The sequence below is a fragment of the Pongo pygmaeus genome, chromosome 1 (genome assembly GCF_028885625.2).
Source record: "Pongo pygmaeus isolate AG05252 chromosome 1, NHGRI_mPonPyg2-v2.0_pri, whole genome shotgun sequence".
In the NCBI taxonomy this organism is placed as follows: domain Eukaryota; kingdom Metazoa; phylum Chordata; class Mammalia; order Primates; family Hominidae; genus Pongo; species Pongo pygmaeus.
In genome coordinates this window covers 222,061,284-222,084,644 of record NC_072373.2, presented here as the reverse complement: position 1 = coordinate 222,084,644, position 23,361 = coordinate 222,061,284, and the positions used below count along the sequence as shown (strand labels likewise).

General features: G+C 50.0%; 1 protein-coding gene across 4 annotated transcripts in view; it reads right to left on the bottom strand.

Moving 5' to 3' along the window:
- LOC129008453 (uncharacterized) overlaps positions 1-23,361 on the bottom strand; it is a 35,079-nt gene that overhangs the window by 9,575 nt on the left and 2,143 nt on the right. Inside the window, exons 2-3 of one of the 4 annotated variants that reach the window (XR_008492550.2) lie at positions 3,946-4,550; positions 3,171-3,739 (exon numbers count right to left, since the gene is read on the bottom strand). The exons of 1 other annotated variant lie outside the window; for it this stretch is intronic. Coding sequence is in view for 1 of the 3 variants with exons in the window: in XM_054440759.2 (XP_054296734.1) it covers positions 4,471-4,550 (80 nt within the window). In the remaining 2 variants the exon portion in view is untranslated. Of the gene's footprint in view, positions 1-3,170; positions 4,551-23,361 lie in introns of those variants that run through there. 2 more of the 4 variants (XR_008492548.2, XM_054440759.2) reach the window with 2 other exon arrangements.

Here is a 23,361-nt window from a genome sequence, read left to right as displayed (position 1 = left end):
GGTGGAGGCTGCAGTGAGCCGTGATCGCACCACTGCACTCCAGCCTGGGTGACAGAGCAAGACCTTGTCTCTAAAAAAATAAATAGGCTGGGCACGGTGGTTCACACCTGTAATCCCTGCACTTTGGGAGGCCGAGGTGGGCGGATCACCTGAGGTCAGGAGTTCAAGACCAGCCTGGCCAACATGGTGAAACCCTGTCTCTACTAAAAAATACAAAAAAAAAATTAGCCGGGTGTAGTGGCACATGCCTCTAATCCCAGCTATTCAGGAGGCTGAGGCGGGAGAATCACTTGAACCCAGGAGGCGGAGGTTGCAGTGAGTCAAGATCATGCCATTGTACTCCAGCCTGGGCGACAAGAGCCGAAACTCCATCTCAAAAAAATAAATAAATAAAATAAAATAAATAAAAATTAAAAATATCTCCAGAGAGCAAAACCCTCCTCTCTCCCTCTGCAGGGCAGTTCAATTGTTTCCTCGAATCCCCTCTAAACCACGAGTGCTAGTGAAGGGCCCATCCTCGTGGAAGGAGGACAGTGCTGTGGAGGAGCCAGGCTCCCAGGCTTTGAGAGGAAGCTGCGGATGTTTAACACCAGCTCAGAGTCCCCTTGAAGGAATTTTTCTGCCACTGTGTCATCTCCTCTTGAAACCCTGGCCTGGGCCAGGTGCGGTGGCTCATGCCTGTAATCCCAGCACTTTGGGGGGCTGAGGTGGGCGGATCACCTGAGGTCAGGAGTTTGAGACCAGCCTGGCCAACATGGTGAAACCACGTCTCTACTAAAAATACAAAAAACTTCCTGGGAGTGGTGGTGCATGCCTATAATCCCAGTTACTCAGGAGGCTGAGGCAGGAGAATAGCTTGAACCCGGAAGGCAGAGGTTGCAGTGAGCTGAGACCATGCCACTGCTCTCCAGCCTGGGCGACAAGAGCAAGACTCCGTCTCAAAGAGAAACAACAATAACAACAAAAAAGAAATTCTGGCCTGGCCTGGAAGAAGCTGGTGGCTAAGAGGGGCTTCAGAGACTCCATCCAGATCTGCAGCTGATTCTGTCCAGGTTGGAGCCATGGCAGAGAGGAGAGTGGCTGTCTTGGGGGACGGGGTCAAAAAGATGGATTTGGAAGTTTTGAGCCTCAAAAATGACTGACAGGTCCGTGGCTACTGGAACAAGCTTTCACCGGCTGTGGGGGGTGGGGGGCCACCACCCTCGTGTCCGCAGAAGACAGGAGAAAACTGCAGCAGGTTGCTAGTTGCCCTATTGATGATGTGTTAGAATGCTGTCCCTCTGCTGATTCCCGTAGCGTCCCTGGGTAAATGGCAGAGAGCCCTGCTGGCTCTTTGGGGCCATCAGCCAAAAGCCTGTTGCCTTTGCCATTTGCAGAGCGATAGACTCATTCATCTTACACCTCTTAATATTTAAGACTCTGTTTTTCCCTTTTTCTGGTTCTTATGGATGGAGCCTTAAGCAGCCAACTCTGGGAGGCAGCAGGTTCATTTAAAACAAAACAAAACAAAACAAAAAAAACAAGAAAAAAGGCTCAAACACCTAAAAACTAGCAGCCCAGCTGCTTACTGGGAAGAGGGGTCTCCCTGGGCAGTGAAAGGTAAAGAGTAGATGCTAGGATTGTCGGAAATTACCACTGCATTGAGAATCTCTTTTTTGTTTTGAGATGGAGTTTCACTCTTGTTACCCAGGCTGGAGTGCAATGGCACGGTCTCGGCTCACTGCAACCTCTGCTTCCTGGATTCAAACAATTCTCCTACCTCAGCCTCCCAAGTAGCTGGGATTACAGGCGGCCGCCACCACACTTGGCTAATTTTTGTATTTTTAGTAGAGACGGGGTTTCACCATGCTGGCCAGGCTGGTCTTGAACTCCTGACCTCGGGTGATCTGTCCACCTCGGCCTCCCAAAGTGCTGGGATTACAGGCATGAGCCACCGTGCCTGGTGAGGATTTCTTAAAAAAAAAAAAATATATATATATATATACACACACACACACACACACATACACATATATATACACACACACATACATATGTATTTGAGGAGTAAGGGTTATTGTTTTACCCCAAATCAGTTTAAAATCTGAGTAAATTTAAATTTTTGGATGTAGCACATGCTGTCGGTTGCCTGTCCCAAATTCACACCCCCTCTTCTCCCTGCTCATAGACCCTGATTTGGTTTGGGTAACCTACCCTCCACCCCTGGCCATGTGCCTCATGAACCCCTAGAGGTCATCCCTTCCTTTGCCACTGATTGGTTTGAGGCTGAGCCCAATTCTGGCCAATGAGGTGTGTGAGAAAGTCAGCATGGGCTTTAGGAAAGGCTTCCTCACTCAAATGAGACTCCGGGAGGAGCCAAATGAGAGAGGAACTGGCAGGCGACGAAGCCAGTGGGATGAGGGCAGCAGAGCAGAGATACGGAGGGAACCAAAGTCCTTGACATTACTGAGTGCCTGGATGTCACCTGTCCTGAAGCTGCCCTACCTCTGGACTACTTGGTTTATTACTTTTTTTATTTTTGAGACAGGGCGTTGCTCTTTTGCCTAGGTTGGAGTGCAGTGGCACAATCCCAGCTCACTGCAGCCTCCACCTCCTGGGCTCAAGCGATTCTCCCACCTCAGCCTCCTGAGTAGCTGGGACCACAGGTGCACACCACCACACCTGGCTAGTTTTTTTGTTTTGTTTTGGTTTGGTTTGTTTGTAGAGATACCCCATGTCTGCCTGTGCTGCCCAGGCTGGTCTCGAACCCCTGGGATCAAGGGATCCTCCTGCTTCAGCCTCCCAAAGTGTTAGGATTATGGGCGTGAGCCACTGCACCTGGCCTTAAAGAATGTTTACTGTTCTGATTAAGTCATTTTAAGTAAGGTTTTCCCTTACTTGCAGCTGAAGAAGAAATCCTAACTGGTATATCCCATAGTCTAAGCAACTGTGTCATCATCAATTACCTTGGAATTTTTTTTGTAAAAAAGCAAATCACTTAACAAACAGCATCTCTGTCACAAAGCGTTCAGTAACAGCAAAAACTGCTTCCCTGTCCTGTCCCTGCAGAGAATGCCATGCAACAGGGGTTTCAGACAAGCATTGTATCTGCTCTTACCTCTCCCCTTCCCATTAAAGTGTTTGGGTGATGTTCCATGGCAGGGGAACACATAGAAGAAGGCACAGCCTGGTTCAAGGAAGAGGGCAAATGTGTTTTCAATGATGCCAAACTGGGCAAAACTAGTCCTAGTTTCAGGTGGGGTGTCCTGGGCTTGTTCTTCACTGAAACAGACCTGGCTCCTTTTCTTCCTGTCCTCAGGCCAGAAATCCCCCATCAGTTTGTCTAAGGGAACAATCACTGGCCAAGATACAGAGGGGGCAAGAACACAGGAGACGGAGTCTTCTTACCAGGAGAGGTGATTTCAAAACCTCAAACAATCTCCAAGTAAAATCCAGCCCCAGTAAGGGACTGTAGCATAAATTTGAATTTTGGAGGGAGTCCAGCCCTCCGTGTGTTTCTCTGAGTGGGAACTGGGAGAGCTTCTCCCATACAGCCAAGTCCTGTCGCAGAGCAGTCCCCCGACCACCTTGTCTCCGCCCCAGCCCCTCCTTATGGAGGCAAACAGGCCACCGAACTACAGCCTCCCACGGTGTTCCATCGGCAGTCACAGGAAAACTCTCATGGCTTCTGGGCTTTGCCTCTCCAATTTGCCACCCAGCACCCAGGCTCCATAAGAAATCTGCTTTCAGAATCAAAGACCTGAAAATTAGAAATGCTTTTCTAATGCCGAGGCCAAATTTCCTCCACACAAAACACCACAAATCCCTCTTCAAACAAATTCGCGATTTCCCCCCAATCTCAATGGCCTTTTTCTCGGGTTGTAAATGTTCCCTAAAGTTGTCAGTGAATTAAACCAGAAAAAAAAAGAAAGAAAAAAAAAAAAAAGAAAAAAAAGGGTGGGTTACCTGCTCTGTGGACCAAAGAAGGACCTTGGATTGATCGGATGTCAGCTCTGGTCCTGCAGCTTCCCCAGGCTGGCTCCACCTGTCTGACCTGTTCAGCTTGCTGCCGCCTCTGGGCCTGGCACGGCCGCAGGGAGCAGGGCTCACTGCCAGCACCCAGGCCCCTCCATAGGTGTGCATTCACCTGCCGAGAGGTGCAGGCGCACAAGTGCCCTCCCCTCTCTGCTCCCACCATGTGACCTGCCCCCCAGCTGGACAGGCACTGGAGCATCTCCCCTCGGTGTCACCAGAATTTCAAACGTGAAGCTGGCAGAGAAAAAGAAGAAAGGGAAGAAGAAGAGGGGAGGGGGACAGAGGAAAAATCCTGGCCCCCACAACTAACCAATAGTCCTTCCGTGATGTCGTGGAGGTTAGCCCAGGTGGGGCCAGCAGCCCCGTCACGGTGATCGTCAGGGTCAAATTCCAGGGCTGCTCTTTCCCCCTGGGTGGCTATTTTGGGAAAGCGGCTTTCCTCCAGCAGTCGACAGACTAGCTGCTATGGACGCTGGAATCCGGAAGACTCAGAGCTCTGCCAGGGCCCAGCACAGGTAAAGGCACGGAGGACAGCCCTGGGAGCAAAGAAACAGTTCCAGCTGCTGCAGGTGCCCCAGAACTCCGCTCTGAGCACACACAGTCCCACGGGTCCCTCCTGTCCCTACCCTTCAATAAGGATCAGCCAGCACTTGGGGTCCTGTCTGGCTTGGAAGAGGACGTGGGGCTTGAGGTATTACCCAAGGTGTTGAGAGGGTACAGCTGGAGGGGCAGGTGGCATCAGGTCTAGCGGCAAGGCCACTATTTTCCTGCCATCCAGGACTGAGAGCCCTTAGCAGCCAGGTTTGGCTTCTCTTCCCTTTCACTCCCTGGCCCCTGATGCCCGTCAAACTCAAGTCGATACTGAACAACTGAGTACACAGCACAGCCTGGGTGTGAGGTCACAGACTCTGTGCCTGGGATTGGGGCGGGCCAGGCATCTGACTCTGAGTTTCAACCACTGCTCAAGTTCAATCATGTGCTTCTAAGCTGCCAATCAAGCCAAACCTCTGGGAGTCACTGAAGAATAGAAACGGCAAGGCCAAGAAGAGGGTTGTGGTGCCCTGTGGTCTTGATAACTTGGGTTTTGAATGCACAGTGGATGTTAAGACATAAAGCCCTCTAGGAAACCAGAACGCATCCTCCTAAGGAGGCAACAAAGCAGGGCAAGGAGCCCAGGAGAGGACCCGTGATGGAATTCAGACAGAGCCCAACCTCCTTCCTACCAGGGTACAGCCTCACTCACGGGGCGCAGGAGGAGAAGGCTAACTGCTGCTGAGTGTGGCCAGGCAGCTCTTCGGCTACTGACCTCAGGGCTGTGTCCACCCCTCAGAGCAGCACTGAGCTTGAAAGTGAAGCCCTGGCCGGGCGCGGTGGCTCACGCCTGTAATCCCAGCACTTTGGGAGGCCGAGGAGAGCAGATCACCTGAGGTCAGGAGTTCAAGACCGGCCTGACCAACATGGAGAAACCCCATCTCTACTTAAAAAAAAAAAAAAAGAAAGAAAGAAAGTGAAGCCCTCTCTCAAAGCCGGCACTGGCTCTGCTGCCCCAAGAGGGTCCTGCAAACACACGGGCCTTGCCCAGGGGGCCTGATGTGCAGGAGAGGGGCAGGGCCCAGGGCAGTGACCCCAAAGGGCTCCATCCTGGGACCTGACTCCTCCTTGCTCATAAACAACCAGGCCTTTGCCTTCCTCCCACACCAGTCCCCGGGTCAAAGGCCTTAAGAAAATCCCCCATGCACTAGCCAACTCAGACCGCGCTGGCCCTTAGATCATCCGCTAGTCACTGGGCTGAGACCCAAACGAGAGGGAAATATTTGGCGATTTCAGGGAACTGAACAGCAAAGGTGTTCACAATCAGACCACCAGCAGGAGTGCGGCACGCCCCTTAAACACTTTAAGGAAGTATTTACCAAGGCTGCTAAAAAAGAAGTTGAGGATTTCTGCCTCTGATTTAGTAGAAAATAATCTTTGAAATTTACATACAAAGTCCCATGATAAGTCATTTGGGATCCCCCAGAGGAGGAAGGCTGCTTGTGGTTAGACTGGGTGAGTCAACGAAACAAACAAATGGGCCCGATGAGGTCAGCTTTTTGGAAAAGGAACAAAGAAAACTGCACCCAAGTGAGAGGCAGCTTACAATGGTGAAGCAGTGGCCACAGAAAATCCATTTCTAAAGCCTCTAATCCAGCAGTTTGGGGGATGATTTTGTCACCCAGGGGACATTTGGCAATATCTAAAGACATTTTTGGGGCCGGGTGTGGTGGCTCATGCCTGTAATCCCAACACTTTGGGAGGCCGAGGCAGGCAGATCACTTGAGGTCAGGAGTTTGAGACCAGCCTGGCCAACATGACAAGACCCTATCTCCACTAAAAATACAAAAATTAACTGGGCATGTTGGCACGCACCTGTAATCCCAACTACTTGGGAGGGTGAAGCAGGAGAATCACTTGAGACTGGGAGGTGGAGGTTGCAGTGAGCCGAGATCGCATCACTGCACTCCAGCCTGGGTGACAGAGCAAGACTCTGTCTCAAAAAAAAAGAAGAAAAAAAACCAGACGTTTTTGATTATCACAATTGAAGGGTAGGGAGTGCTCCTGGCTTCTAATGGGTAGAAGCCAGGAATGCTGCTAAACATCCTACAGTGCACAGGGCAGCCCCCACCACAAAAAATCATCTGGCCCCAAATGTCCATAGCACTGCCACTGAAAAACTGTTCTCATCCACTGAGAACTCTCTCTCTCTTCCTTGCAAGTCCTGGGCAAATGGTTGTTTTTAGTAGCCCAGAGGGCCATGGTGGTGACAGCTCCTCCCTGGGCGATGCCAGGCTTCACGGGGTCAGCATCTTTGGAGGATCCTCTGGGCATAGACCCCAGCTTGGGCAAGCCACTTGGCTGCCCCTGCATGGGTGACCCTGCCTGACTGCTCCTGGCTGCAACAGCCCCTTGCCGAGGCTTCTAGACCCTCAGAACCTCCCCTCTGCTGTTCCGGCTCTCAAGGTCCTACAGTAAAGCCACAGGAACGAGAAGGAGCAATGACAGTTCTCATCATCCTGTCATCGTCACAGCAGACTGGTAGTGCTTTACAGGTGACAATGAGCTTTCACATTCGTTGTCTCACCTGAATACATAAAAGCCTCACCCACTGTTAAAGCAGTCTGAGTTCCTGACCTGCCAGACCAGTGGAACATGCAGAGGCCACCTGTCCCCGATGAGGGCCTGGGGGAGAGGGAGCCGTGCGTTCATCTGGGGAGCCCCCAGAGTCCAGAGCTGGGCAGAGGTGACAGTAGCCTGTCTAGGGGACCTGGGGGAAGCCAGGGTTCTGGCTGCTCCACGGCAGGCCCTGAGGTGGAGTGTCTAGACCTTGACCAGGCACCAGTCCTGCTGAAATGAGGCTCCGGAAATAGACGCACATCACACTCCCTGGAGTATTTTCTGGGCGGCCACACAGTTCAGCAAATAGTCAACAGAAACCATCTCCAAGAAGTGGGTGAGCTGGAAGGACACATGCCCAAAGCTGATATGGGACATGTTTGGGGACTTGGGGAAGAAGCAGGACAGAAATAGGCCCAGCTCATTAACTGCATCTACATATGAATTGCTTGACTTTTTTTTTTTTTTTTTTTAGAGACAGGGTCTGGCTCTGTCCCACCCTGAGCTGGAGCACAGTGGCATGATCATAGCTCACCAAAGCCTTGACCTCCCCGGCTCCAGCCATCCATCTTACCCCCTCAGCTTCTCTAGTAGCTGGGACCGCAGGTGCGCACCACCATACCACGCCCAGCTAATCTTTTTTTTTCTTTTTTTTTTTTGAGACGGAGTCTCACCCTGTCCTTCAGGCTGGAGTGCCGTGGTATGATCTCGGCTCACTGCAACCTCTGCCTCCCGGATTCAAGTAATTCTCCTGCCTCAGCCTCCCGAGTAGCTGGGATTACAGGTGTGCGCCACCACACCTGGCTAATTTTTTGTATTTTTAGTAGAGATGGGGTTTCACTATGTTGACCAGGCTAGTCTCGAACTCCTAACCTCAGGTGATCCACCCATCTCGGCCTCCCAAAGTGCTGGGATTACAGACGTCAGCCACCGCACCTGGCAACCCGGCTAATGTTTAAAACAATTCTTTTAGAGACAGGGTCTTACTATGTTGTCCAAGCTGGTCTCAAACCTTTGGGCTCAAGTGTTTCTCCAGCCTCAGTCTCCCAAAGTGCTGGGATTACAGGGATGAGCCACCGCGTCTGGCCTGTTTGAGTTTCTATGAGTATTATTACTTATTTTATAAATCTAAAAGAACATTAGGAAAAAATAAGAATAAGGGCAGAATATCTCGTATCCACACCCCCTTTCTTGGGAAACAGAGCCTTGCCTGCTTGGGAAACTCCTGAACTGCAGTCTGGGTTGCGATTCCATGCATCATTCATCCTGGTCACCAGACCCTGTAAAACTGACGCCAAGTGAGACTCTGAATAAGTCAAAGGACAGAGACTACAGGAGACAGCTCCTGGCGCTAAGCAAACGCCTGTCTCCAGCAAACCTCAGGAAATGAGAGAAACAAGTCCACGCTCCAGCTGGGAGCCCCTGCAGGAGGGAGGCTGCCCATCTGACACCCCTAGACCTCCTGCCTGCACTCCCCCTGAGTAGGTGGCCCCCTGCCACTGCCGGTCCCCTCAGACCAAGGCCTTTCCTCGGGAGAGAAGGTGGATGTGGGGAAACACCAGCTCTTCAACGTACCCTGGGAAAGTGGAACCTGGAAGCCCCTTTTGAAGTTTGAGCAAAGAACGGGAGGATGTGACCCACCAGGCAGGCAGGAGCCGCTGACTCCAAGGTGAAAATAGAAACTGCTTCCCTGTAGCTTGGATGCCATTGCAGCTGGCACACGGAGGCTGTTAGGATCAAGATGAGGTTCTGGATCCAGTGCCTGCCTCTGAGGCTGCTGACAAGGACGAAAGTCACTGGAAAAATGCTTGGCCCAGGCCAGGCATGGTGGCTCATGCCTGTAATCCCAGCACTTTGGGAGGCCGAGGCAGGCGGGATCACCTGAGGTCAGCAGTTCAAGACCAGCCTGGCCAACATGGTGAAACTCGTGTCTCCAAAAATATAAAAATTAGCCAGGCATGGTGGCACACACCTGTAATCTCAGCTACTCGGGAGGCTGAGGCAGGAGAATCGCATGAACCCCAGAGGTGGAAGTTGCAGTGAGCCGAGATGGCACCACTGCACTCCAGCCTGGGCGACAGAGCGAGACTGTCTCAAAAAAAAAAAAAAAGAAAAAGAAAAAGAAGAAAGAAAGAAAGGCCAGGTGCAGTGGCTCACACCTGTAATCCCAGCACTTTGGGAGGCCAAGGCAGGCAGATCACAAGGTCAGGAGTTCGAGACCAGCCTGACCAGCCTGACCAACATGGTGAAACCCCATCTCTACTAAAAATACAAAAATTAGCTGGGCGTGTGACATGCGCCTGTAATCCCAGCTATTCAGGAGGCTGAGGCAGGAGAATCATTTGAACCTGGGAGGCAGAGGTTGCAGTGAGCCAAGATCGCACTACTGCACTCCAGCCTGGGTGACAGAAAGAGACTCTGTCTCAAAAAAAAAAAAAAAAAAAAATGCTTGGCTCACCTGGCAGCTTTAAGCTTGGAGCCTCCTGGCCACCTGACCTGCTCTCAATGCACACAAGGCACAGCCTCCTGAAATGGTGCCGGCACACCCGCGTTATCACCCACTTCCCAACCTGCAGAACTGCCATCTAATTTTCCATTTACAACTGTTCCTCCACCTCAGGCCTCAGCATTGTTTCTGCGGCTTCAACTCCTTACTCCTCTCTGCTATGAGAGCTCTGTGCTCCCACCTCTGGCTCTGTCACCCACAGCCAGTGTGAATAACTCACAAGGTGTCACCAAGACCTTCCACCTCCACAGGCTCTCTGTCATGCAAAAGGGATTCACACACCTAGAGACAGGGCTGGAGCTGGGTGGCCATGGGACTGACCTAGAGGGACAGCTCATATGTTCCACCATTCTTAAGGGCATCTACTTCCCAGCTAACATGTAAAGCAAGAAATTCAGACCAGGCACGGTGGCTCACACCTGTAATCCTAATGCTTTGGGAAGCTGAGGTGGGAGGATCTCTTGAGCCCAGGAGTTTGAGACCAGCTTGGGCAACACAGGGAGAGGCCATCTCTAAAAAAATATTTTAAAATTCCAGGTGTGCACCTGTAGTCCCAGTTACTCAAGAGGCTGAGGAGGGAGGATCGCTTGAATCCAGGAGTTCGAGGCTGCAGTAGGCTATGATCACACCACTGTACTCCAGCCTGAGCAACAGAGCAAGACTCTGTCTCTAACAATAAAATAAAATAAATGCAATGTGGGCATAACATCATATTTTGAGGACATAGTATACATTGAAAAATGTCAAGGAAAATGGATAGGTTGATAACATTCAAAATAATCTAAAGTGTGTGTATGTGTGTGTCTTTGGTTTAAGAATATATGGTGCAGGGCTGAGCACAGTGGCTCATACCTGTAATCCCAGAACTTTGGGAGGCCAAGGCTGGCGGATCGCTTGAGCCCAGGAGTTTGAAACCAGCCGGGGCAACATGGTGAAACCCTGTCTCTAAAAAATAAAAAAAGAATAAAAAAAGAATATATGATGCAAAGGCAAATAAAAGCAATGTTTCCAGTGGGCTAGATGGAGAAGTCCCTTTGCTGCCTCTCTGGGTCACATGGGAGAAGCACAGTTCCCTGTAGCCCCCATCCGGGGTCCTGGTACTCTGTAAAGGCTGCCAGACCTGGGGGTGAACTGGTGATCTGGGATGCAAGGGAGCAGGCAGTGGAAGAGACACAGGAGCCAAGCAGATGCAAATTCACCACACTGGGCCATGCGTTCCTGGAGGAAACCTACTTCCTTCCATCCACAGGTAAGGGACTCAACACAGAGTGTTTTTATAAAAAGTGTCAGGACCCAATGTCTGAATGTGGGGGGATAGCCCACGGCTGGCCCAAGGAACATGTGTGGACCACCAAGTGCTGTCCTCTCTCTTCCTGTCCCCATATAGAGATGATTTGCTTTCCAACCACATCTACAAGTACTCGGTGTCTTTGGCCCTTGCCTAACCCCTGGTTCACGGCAAAACCTACCCTTGGGTGAATGCCAGATGCCCTGATGTGGAAGGGGTTGGTGCCGTAGGAGACTCATCTTCAGTGGATTCTGCATTTGAGTATGGAATACATTTTCTTTTCTTTTCTTTTCTTTCTTTTTTTTTTTTTTGAGACAGAGGCTCGCTGTTTCCCAGGCTGGAGTGCAACGACACGATCTCGGCTCACTGCAATCTCCGCCTCCCGGGTTCAAGTGATTCTCCTGCCTCAGTCTCCCAAGTAGCTGGGATTACAGGTGTGCACCACCACACCCGGCTAATTTTTGTATTTTTGCAGAGACAGGGTTTCACCATGTTGGCCAGGCTGGTCTTAAATTCCTGACCTCAGGTGATCCACCCACCTCGGCCTCCCCAAGTGCTGGGATTATAGGCGTGAGCCACGGTGCCAGGACTGGAATACATTTTCTATCTGGCTTAAGCCAAAAGAATGAAGCTCTAATGGCTGAATTTCAGCCACAAACCAGCTCACTGAAGGAGACTGGGTGGAGGCAGGCAGCATAAGGGGAGGTGTCCCTGAGCTCACAGACCAGGGCCCTCCTCACTCAGATAGCTGGCTCTATGCCCCCAGGCCTTCTGGGGCCAGCCTCTCTGCCTTGAGGCCCCACCCTTCTAGCTTCACAAGCAACTCTTACTCATCCTTCAGGCCTCGGTTAAGTGCCCTACAACCCCCCTCACTCAGCTATGGGCTCCCAGTGCCCACCCCAAGCATCACACGTCTCCCGGAATCATGGTGGCCAACTCACTTGTACCTCCCTCTCACCAGACTGTGTGTCAGCTTCCTGTTCCTACTCCCAGCACCTAGCCCAGCAGACAGGACATAGTGAGTGCCAGTAAAGGTCTGTTGAGAAAGCACAGGAGGAGGAGTGGCCAAAAAAAGACAGGCAGTGCTGCCAGCCAGCCTGCGCTGTCAGCGGACCGCACGTTCCAATCCTTCAAGAGCTTAATGATCAGGCTGAGCCTCAGGTGTTTAGTCTGTCATCCGCACAGAAAACACAGGTGAGGCAGCAGATGGGAAAGTGCTTTAAAAACTGTAACTGGGGCCAAGCACTGTGGCTCATGCCTGTAATCCCAGCACTTTGGGAGGCCGAGGCAGGTGGATCACAAGGTCAAGAGATCGAGACCATCCTGGCTAACACAGTGAAACCCCATCTCCACTAAAAATACAAAAAATTAGCCGGGTATGGTGGTGGGCGCCTGTAGTCCCAGCTACTTAGGAGGCTATGGCAGGAGAATGGCATGAACCCAGGAGGCGGAGGTTGCAGTGAGCCGAGATCACGCCACTGCACCCCAGCCTGGGCGACAGAGCGAGACTCCATCTCAAAAAAAAAAAAAAGAAAAAAAAAAAAAACTGTAACTGGGCTGGGTGCGGCGGCTCACACCTGTAATCCCAGCACTTTGGGAGGCCAAGGAGGGCGGATCATGAGGTCAGGCGTTCCAGACCAGCTTGGCCAACATAGTGAAACCCCGTCTCTACTAAAAATACAAAAAATTAGCCAGGTGTGGTGGCAGACGCCTGTAGTCTCAGCTACTCAGGAGGTTGAGGCAGGAGAATCGCTTGAACCTGGGAAGTGGAGGTTGCAGTGAGCTGATATCATGCCATTGCACTCCAGCCCAGGTGACAGTGTGAGACTCCGTCTCAAAAAAATTATAAAAAAACAAAACTGTAACTGCAAGGAGTCACACTTCCATTTCAGACCATCTTTGAGTACACCTAATTTTTTTTTTAAACTGAGACTTGCTCTGTCACCCAGGCTGGAGTGCAGTGGCACGATCTCAGCTCACAGCAATCTCCACTCGTGGGTTCAAGTGATTCTCCTGCCTCAGCCTCCCGAGTAGCTGGGATTACAGGCACCCGCCACCACACTTGGCTCATTTTTTGTATTTTTAGTAGAGACGGGGTTTCACCATGTTGGTCAGGCTGGTCTCGAACTCCTGACCTCAGGTGATCCACCCACCTCGGCCTCACAAAGTGCTGAGATTACAGGCGTAAGCCACCGTGCCCGGCCAAGTACACCTAATTCATAAGTTGACAATGATTTGTACTTTTCACAAGGTTATTTGGCAAGTTGGCTGCTTGCAACTAGGAATGCCATGCCCCAAAGTCACAATACCATAAGTGTGGCAGGTTTGTAGGCTCAGCCAGGACAGTCCACTGTACTGTGGGACCTCAGATATCTAGAAACATGGGGCATCATCCCCTCGTGGGTCAGGGTGCCTCACTTCACTTAATCCCCCTTGGCACCTAGTATGATGGGGAGCCAGGGCCAATACCTGGATAACCAGTGAATGAATGAAAGGATGAGAAGTAATCCAAAAACAGCAGCAATAGCAATATCAACAGTGGCCCCACTACGCGTCAGACACCGTTCTTCATCCTTTTACTGCGTCACTCATTGCAGTGGGCTGAAAACCACCCTGGAGAGATAGCCACGTCAAATCCCTGCAACCAGAGCATGTGGGTCTTTGCGGAGCTGATTAAGATTATGAGATGAGACCATCTTGGATGATCTGCGTGAGCCCTAAGACAGGTGTCCTTAGAAACAGAGGCAGAAGGAAATTTAAGACAGTCAGAAGAGGAGAAGACACAGACACACAGAGAAGGCCACTGAACGACAGAGGCAGAGACTGGAGTGATGCAGCCACCAGCCCAGGAATGCTGGGACAGTCACCAAAGCTAAAAAGAGACAAGGGAGGCTTCTTCCCTAGAGCCTCCAGTGGGAGTACGGCCCCGCTGGATTTCAAATTTCTGGCCTCCAGAACTGTGAGAGAATAATTTAAGCCATCCAGCAGCCACAGGAAATTATTCTACTCCTGGAGTCATGAATAAGCTCATTCACAACTGCAATGGGGTTGTTACAGAGAGACACGGTAGGAAAGCAGCCTCTGGGCTGGGCATGGTGGCTCATGCCTGTAATCACAGCACTTTGGTGGCTCATGCCTGTAATCACAGCACTTTGGTGGCTCATGCCTGTAATCACAGCACGTTGAGAGGCTGAGGTGAGTGGATCGCTTGAACCCAGGAGTTCAAGACCAGCCTGGGCAACATGGCGAAACCCATCTCTACAAAAAAAAAAAAAAAAATTAGCCAGGCATGGTGGCACATGCCTATAGTCCCAGCTACTTGGGAGGCTAAAGTGGGAGGATGGCTTGAGTCTGGGAAGTCAAGGCTACAGTGAGCCATGATCACCCCACTGCACTCCAGCCTGAGCAACAAAGCAAGACCCTGTCTTAAAAAAAAGAAAGTCTCTGAGCAGCTCAAACTCCTGCGCCCAAGTTCCTGTCCCTCCTCAGAACATACTGTTACCCTCAACATGGAGTTCTGTTAATATCTCATATTCTGTTAATCAATACTCTCCTTGGATAAACACTCTTCCCACTCCCAACTTCACAGCTGAAATTCAATATCAAGTAAATAGCACAACTAAAGCTAAGCTAAAGGAAAGTGATGAATCAAAGCAATACTTTGTTTCCAAATGACCTCTGCCCCTTCATTCTGACATTGGGGTGAGGCCCAGCTTACCCTTGAACTCCACTGTATGAACTCATTTTTTTTTTTTTTCACAGAGTCTCACTCTGTCACCCAGGCTGGAGTGCAGTGGCATGATCTTGGCTCACTGCAACCTCCGCCTCCCAGGTTCAAGCAATTCTGCCTCAGCCTTCCGAGTAGCTGGGATTACAGGTGCACGCCACCACGCCTGGCTAATTTTTGTATTTTTAGTAGAGATGGGGTTTCACCATGTTGGCCAGGCTGGTCTCAAACTCCTGACCTCAGATGATCCGCCTGCCTCGGCCTTCCAAAGTGCTGGGATTATAGGTATGACCCACCATATCCAGCCTGAAGAAGCCTCCCTTGTCTCTTTTTACCTTTGGTGGCTGTCCCAGCATTCTTGGGCTGGTGGCTGCATCACTCCAGTCTCTGCCTCTGTCGTTCAGTGGCCTTCTCTGTGTGTCTGTGTTTTCTCCTCTTCTGACTGTCTTAAATTTCCTTCTGCCCCTGTTTCTAATGACACCTGTCTTAGGGCTCACCCAGATCATCGAAGATGGTCTTATTTCAAAATCTTCACCTAAATAGGAATGAGGGTTCCTGACCCCACAGTAATTTAGAAGCAGTAACTCGGAAGGGAAGGAAAGGTTTGCTGAAATCAGATTCACTGGCAAGAACAAGGAAAGACAAGTGAGAGAAAGAGAACAAGGGAAGAAATGGAAATTCTATAAACCACACTCGTGACACTTAAAAAAGCCCTGCCACCTGAGGCCAGGGCCTCCAGGAGGTGGCTCCACACAGACACAGCAATACGTGTTCACAGTGACCAGTAAGCTTAGCAAGAAAAGGTAAAATTGTGTTTCTTCTGTTTTAAGAAGAGGGAAGCATGAATTATATTCTAGAAAGATTTCCAACCAAAAACGAAACAACTGAAAAGTGCCGGTACAGGGAGGATTTTTTTTTTTTTTTTTTTTTTGAGGCAGGGTCTCACTCTGTCACCCAGGAGGGAGTGCAGTGGCACAGTCATGGCTCATTGCAGCCTCAACCTCCAGGGCTCAAGTAATCCTCCTGCCTCATCTTTTTGATTTTTTTTGTAGAGACAGTGTTTCACTATGTTGCCCAGGCTGGTCTCGAACTCCTGGGCTCAAGCAATCCTCCCTCCTCAGCCTCCCAAAATGCTGGGATTGTAGGCATGAGGCACCGCACCCAGCCAGGATGAATCTTTAGCTGTCTAAAACACTCGCTGGGTGCGGTGGCTCACGCCTGTAATCCCAACACTTTGGGAGGCTAAGGCAGGTGGATCACTTGAGGTCAGGAGTTCAAGACCAGCCTGGCCAATATGGTGAAACCTTGTTTCTATTAAAAATACAAAAATTAGCCAGGCGTGGTGGCATGCACCTGTAATCCCAGCCACTCGGAAGGCTGAGGCAGGAGAATCGCTTGAACCTGGGAAGTGCAGGTTGCAGTGAGCTGAGATCATGCCATTGCACTCCAGCCTGGGAGTCGCAATGAGACTCTGTCTCAAAAATAAATAAATAAAATAAAATAAAATAAAAATAAAACACTCAAGGTTTCCCAGGAACCTGTCTGTCTGGTGTTGAAGCTCCTGTCCAGAGGTATCTTGTGCCCCAAAGACAAACCGCCTCAAGGCGTGACATTCCGCTCCCTCCCATTTTCCTAGTGAAGTGGGGAGGTAGGGTGCAGTGGCCACTGCTTCTGGCCCCCTACCTGCCCTGAGGCATGACTGAGCCCCCTGGGGTCGCCCCACACCTGCCCTCTGCACCTCTGCACTCCTACCTGCTGTTCCCTTTGCCTGCTTGTGCCTGCAGTGGACTCCAGGATGGTCCCCACGCCCAAAGGGAATGAAGCCACCCACAGTGTCCCAGGCAGAGGCGTCCCACCTCTCCTATCTGTTAACTCCGCCCTGAACACGGTGGGGACACAGCCACATTTGTGTCAACACAGCACAGTACCGAACACACCATACAGGAGGAAATCACTGAAACATGCTGGATATATGAACACATGCGCAGATGAACTGAGGAATCAATAAATAAGTGGATAAATTTTAAAGTTTTTACCAAATGCCTAAAGTCAACACTGGGCTCTCTCTTCCCTTGTTGCTCTGTCTCAAGATCCCGTGGCTCAGTTCCTCTTCTGTAAACTCCCGGGGATCATTTAACCATAGAAGCAACCCTGACTGTATTAACTCCCCAGAGGGCAGGTCCATGGAATCCAGGAGGGAACAAAAAACATGTCAGACACGCTGCTGGCATCCTAAATGTTCTTGTAAGTTGTTGACATGACAAGAAACCGTCAGGAACACTGTCACTCCCAATGTTCTTTCTATTTCTCCACCGACTTACATACAATTTCTAACAAAGTTCATTTGACACATATTTAAGGACAAGCACAAATGAAGTTAGAAATTGTGGGTGACAAATGATAAGGTGGCCCCTATGGCCACTGCCTCATGGTGTTCATGCCTTTGTGTGACCCCCTCCTTTAGTATGGGCAAGACCTGTGACTGGCTTCTAGCCAACAGAATATGGCATGGATGGCAGAGTGTCACTCAAGGATTGCGCTACGTTATATAAGATTCCCTCTCCTGCTAGCAGGCTGATGCTGAAGACGCTCTCCCTCATTGGCTTTAAAGAAACAAGCTGCCATGCTGTGGGAGAGCCTAGGGAGGGGGCCACAAGGCAAAGGCCTGCGGGCAGACTCCAGGAGCTGAGAGCAGCGCCAGTCAACAGCCAGCAAGAAGCCAAGGACCCCAGTCGTCCAACCGCAACAAGATAAATTCCACCAACAACCTGAGTGAGCTTGGAAGAGGATCTTTCCCCAGCTGAGTCACCAGATGAGACCCCAGCCCTGGCTTAGACCTTAATGGCAGCCTTACATAGGACCCAGCTAAACTGTGCCCAGACTCCTGACCCACAGAAACTGTGCGATAATAAATGTGTGTTTCCTAAGCTACTTTGTAGTAATCTGTTACACAGCAATAGAAAACTAATCTGATGATGATAATGAAGATGTGGCCATGACAACAGTCCCGGACAAGTGTGCGGTTTGTGGTTCTCGTGCCTGTCACCCTGCACCTTGACAGAGGCAGAGTGATCATGTCCACAGACTCTGGGTCATACTACACATGTTCAAGCCAGGCTCTACCATGATCACACATGTGCCCATCAACATAACCCCTCTAAGCCTCAGTTTCCTACATGTAAACATGGGAACAATAGCAGCCACCTCAGAGGACTGGTATAGGGATGAAATAAGGTAATATTTGTAAACTGCTTAGCACTTTACAGTAAGGGCTGAGCATACTGCGAGTATTCAGTCAATGTTGGCTATTTGTGCATTAGTTATTTTTACCTTCTGTTGTCCTGACCAGACTGTAAAGCATCAGGGTGGCAATGAGCTGTCTAGCTATTGTACCTGGAGGACAGAGCTTTGAACATGAGGTGTATCAGGGAGGATTTGGGAATAAGGACCCATCTTGTGTGATCCTCCTAGAGACTCTGGGAGGTAGGCAGGACAGGAATGATTTATTTTAGGATAAGAAAACGGGTTGAGCTGAGGCAGGAGGACTGCTTGAGGCCAGGAATTTGAGACTAGCCTGGGTGACAGAATGAGATACCACCTTTAAAATTTTTTTTTTTTTTTTGAGATGGAGTCTCACTCTGTCACCCAGGCTGGAGTGCAGTGGTGTGGTCTTGGTTCACTGCAACCTCTGCCACTTGGGTTCAAGTGATTCTCCTACCTCAGCCCACTGAGTAGCTGGGATCACAGATGCATGCCACCACCCCTGGCTAATTTTTATATTTTTGATAGAGACAGGGTTTCACCATGTTGCCCAGGCTGGTCTGGAACTCCTGACCTCAAGTGATCCACCCGCCTTGGCCTCCCAAAGTTCTGGGATTACAGATGTAAGTCACAGCGCCTGGCCTAAAATTATTATTATTTTTTTCTTATTAAAAAAAAAGAAAATGAATTGAAAGGTATTATATTCTGGTCATGTACCACTGAGATAATGAAGGGGTAAAATGAGGACCAGCCTGGGCAACATAATGAGACACTGCCCCTACAAAAAATTTAAAAAATTAGTTGGGTGTGGTGCACATGTAAAGTCCCAGCTACTTGGAAGGCTGAGGTGGGAGGATCACTTGAGCCAGGGGAGGTCAAGGCTGCAGTGAGCCGAGATCGCACCATGGCACTCCAGCCTGAGCAACAGAGGGAGACCCTGTCTCAAAAAAAAAAAAAAAAGTACCAACTAACTCCCAGAAAATGTTTTTTATATTTCTCCACTGCCTTAAAAACAACCTCTAACAAAGTTAATTTGACACAGATTTAAGGACAAGTACAAGTGTGAGCCTTTTGTATGGTAATTGGGCTTAACTGGAACTAATTCACTTAGATGAACATAATGAGTGCTGTGTGTGCCATCAAAGCGTGCGAATCTGGCAGCATTTGGAGAAGGTGTGATTCTTCATGAAGGGGAGAGAATGAGAGGCAGGGAAGTGTTTGCTGTTTTTTAAAAAATTCAGTGTGGAATGATGTGGCTTATAAGTGGCTCTAGGGGAACAGAAGTTTTGAAGTATCTTAGGATTCAACAGCATTTGAAGGGATAGGACAGTCCTTGTCAGGTGTCAAAGTTGGGTTCTGGAGAGTTACCAGGCCCTACAGTGTAGGCTCAGAGCTGTGCGGCAGCGGGCAAAGTATTATGCCTGAGACCAAAAGGGAAGGGACCGAATGAGAATTATACCTGGTCTGAAATATAGTTGTCTCTCAATGTCCCAGGGGGATTGGTCCCAGGATCCCTGTGAATACCAAAATCTGAGGATGCTCAAGCCCCTTTTATACAATTGTGTGGTATTTGTGTATAACTACACACATCCTCCACATACATCTTACTCTGTAACTTCCAGTGGTGCAATCTCAGCTCACTGCAACCTCTACCTACGGGGTTCAAGCAATTCTCCTGCCTCAGCTTCCCGAGTAGCTCAGATTACAGGCACGCACCACCATATTTATTTATTTTGAGATGGAGTTTTGCTCTTGTCGCCCAGGCTGGTGTGCAATGGCACAATCTCAGCCACTGCAACCTCCGCCTCCCAGGTTCAAGCGAGTCTACCGCCTCAGCCTCCCGATTATCTGGGATTACAGGCACCTGCCACCACACCTGGCTGATTTTTGCATTTTTAGTAGAGACGGGGTTTTACCATGTTGGCCAGGCTGGTCTCGAACTGCTGACCTCAGGTGATCCACCCACCTTGGCCTCTCAAAGTTCTGGGATTACAGGCATGAGCCACCGCTCCCGGCCTTTCCACATACTTTAAATCATTTCTAGACTACTTATAATATCTAATACCATGTAAATGCCATGTGAATAGTTGTTACACTGCATGGTTTTTTAATGTGTATTATTATTATTATTTATTAGACAGGGGTCTTGCTATGTTGCCCAGACTGGACTCCAACTCCTGAGCTCAAGCAATCCACCAGTCTTGGCCTCCATAGGTGCTGGGATTACAGGCATGAGCCACCACAGCCGGCCCATTTATATTATTTTTTATTGTTGTATTATTATTTATTTTTGCTTTTTCGAACATTTTGGACCCTAGGCTGGCTGAATCAGCCGATGTGGAACCCCCAGGTAAAGAGGCTCAACTGTATTACTTTGGGCCTGTCTCACCTTCTCCCTAAAAGACCATCGCAGCTATCCTCCAACGCCAGCAGGGTCTCTCTACCTCCCCCCCAGCACTATGAGGCTGGGTGTCCAGGGCAGGGGGTGGCTGGGTGGTGGCCAGGTTGTGATAAATTCAACAATGTTTTTTTTCTCAGCAAATTATCAAGAACTATTTCTCTGTCTTTCAGGCTGGAGGTGAGGGATTTCTTTTTGTGTTTTTCTTTGAGACACAGTCTCGCTCTGTCACTCAGGCTGGAGTGCAGCAGTAGCATAATCTCAGCTCGCTGCAACCTCTGCCTTCCGGGTTCAAGCGATTCTTCTGCCTCAGCCTCCCGAGTAGCTGGGATTACAGGCGTGCACCATGATGCCCAGCTAATTTTTGTATTTTTAGTAGAGACAGGGGTTTCACCATGTTGTCCAGGCTGGTCTCGAACTCCTGGCATCAAATGATCTGCCCACCTCAGCACCCCAAAGTGCTGGGATTACAGGTGTGAGCCACCACACCCAGCCCTGAAGGTGAGGGCTTTCTATTTGCTTTGGGGTTTGGGAAGCCAGTTCACCACTACTCTCCTTGTGATGATCATGGATGAGGACTGATCAGTGGTCGACCATGTGGCCCAGGATTTTAAACTCGCTTCACCCCTCACTGGTGGTGGATTGCAGAGTAACGGGGTGATAGCGACAGCAGTCGTCTTATCCACTTTCAGTTCAAGTCCATTTTAACTAATCTTGTTTTGAGATGAGGTGACAGCCTCGCAGGATGTTTAATGCCAGGATTAGGAATCAATTTGGTTCAAGTCAACAGACACCCCCAACCCCCACCACTGTCAGGCCAGCTCTGTCTCCTCTGGCGGACTCTCCCTTGCTGCCCCCACTGTGCCATCTACTGAGTATGGAAACCATCTTCCTCATAAGGAGTTACTGATCTGGCAAGAGGAGGGTGAGCTCTCTGTCCAGAGGAGGCATGGGAAACGGGCAGGAGCTGCTGGGACCGTGTGGGGTGAGGTGGGATGGCTGAGGGCCCCAAGTGACAGTGCAGAGTAAGAGTCACCTGGTGCCACGGAGGTCAGAGCAGGGCCCTGGGGTGAGCCTGGTGGGTCAAAAGCTCTGTGAGCGCGAGAGGCAGGAGCTTCTGCCAAGCCTTCCCCAGGTGCCACTGCCAGCCCCAGGTGCGGTAACCCACAGCCAGGGACATGGGAGAGGGTGTACTCAAACCGTGTCATGCCTCAGTCAGAATGGATCCCCTTATAGACCCTTATTTTTCCTTTTGGCATCAACTCAAGGCATTTTACTCCATTTAAATATCTGCAATACTAGTTAATGAAAAAAAATTTTAGGCTGGGCGAGGTGGCTCACACCTGTAATCTCAGCACTTTGGGAGGCTGGGGCGGGAGGATCACTTGAGCCCAGTAGGTTGAGACCAACCTGAGAAACATGGTAAGACCCCATCTCAACAGAAAATTTAAAAATTAGCTGGGCATGGTGACACATGCCTGTAGTGCTAGCTACTCAGGATGCTGAGGCGGGAGGATCGCTTGAGCTCAGGAGTTCCAGGTTCCAGTGAGCTACGGTTGTGCCACTGCACTCCAGCATGGGTGACAGAGTGAGACCCTGTCTCAAAAAAAAAAAAAAAAAAAGCAGTGTTTTTTTTAGGGAGGGGAAGAGAGGAATATTTGCAATGCAAAAATCAAACAAGAAACTCCCCAGACCTCACTAGACTACATCAGCATAGAGGAAAGTTCTGATTTAGTGAACACATAAAATATCCATGAAAGCAAAATGCTTTATCACTGATGCTACCTAATAGTTTCCGCAGCACCCTGCTCCCTGGTTTATGCACATTCTCGAATCATTTTATCTCATGCCTCTACCCAGTAGGTCCTAACATAAGGGCAATTTTTATAGATGAGGAACCAAAGCCAGGAAAGGAAGTCCTATTTCCAAATTAGCACAGCTAGTGACAGAGACGGAGCTGGAAGGCGGGTCCTTAACTCAAAACTCATATCCTTACTGGAACACTGGGGCCCCAGTGGGGTCCTGAGGTGCCTTACGAATGGAGAAGAATGATTGGCACCATGTATGTCAGTGACCTGCATGGCACTGCCTCCCAGAGCCTGCACCAAACAGTTCGTTCTTACAAGTATGTCAGACAGACAGCTGTAGCTGCAGTACTGATGTGTGCTCTCTGGGAAGGAAGGATCTGCCAACCAAGGCAAATTTCAGGGCTAGACAAGAAAACTTCCTTGTTTTCATGTGATATTCATTACCAAGTATCACATGAGTTGATCTTCAGTCTCACCGGTTTTCTTGCAATTTCTCCAATGCACCAAACACAGGGCCTTTGCACTTACTAACCCTCCTGCCTGAAAAGCCGTCCCCCTCATCCTTCTGTAGGTTTCTCCTCAGTGACTCATTGCGTATAGCAAGGACTCTGTAAATATTTGTCGCATGAATGAATGAGTCCTGCCTAGTTATTTTCTTATGCATAGATCTGATAACCTCTAGCTGGAGGTAGTGTGTCCTATAACCAAGGGCAGCATCTTGTTCATCTTTGCGTCCTCCTACACCCCCCAGCCCAGGGACCAGTTACAAGGGCAGGTGTAGGGCTGGGGTGGCAATTGGGTGACACAATCAATAGGAAGCACTGCATGGATGCTGTGATGAGAAAGACCTGGGGGCCTGTCTAGGTTTAGCATTATTGATTTGCGATGTGTGCCAAGGGCAGGGGTGGGGTGTAAAAGTGCAGTCCTCATGGCCACCACGCCAGCTAGCCAAGGGATCCTGGAGGCCCAAGAGAAAGCTGGATTGAGAGGGGAGAGCAGGGCAGTCCTGGCCAGTTTTGGCCAGCTTGGGGAAGCTCAGGAGACAGGCCACTAACCCATGTGGCAGTAGGTGCCAATGGGCTCAGGGTACCAACTGATGCTGCCCCCAGCTGCTGCCTCTGCTCCTGGATAGTCCTTCAAGGGGAATGTTTGCAAGTATAGGCACCTCCCCTCTTCCTCAGCCATGACTACACAGCATTTGTGGCTCAT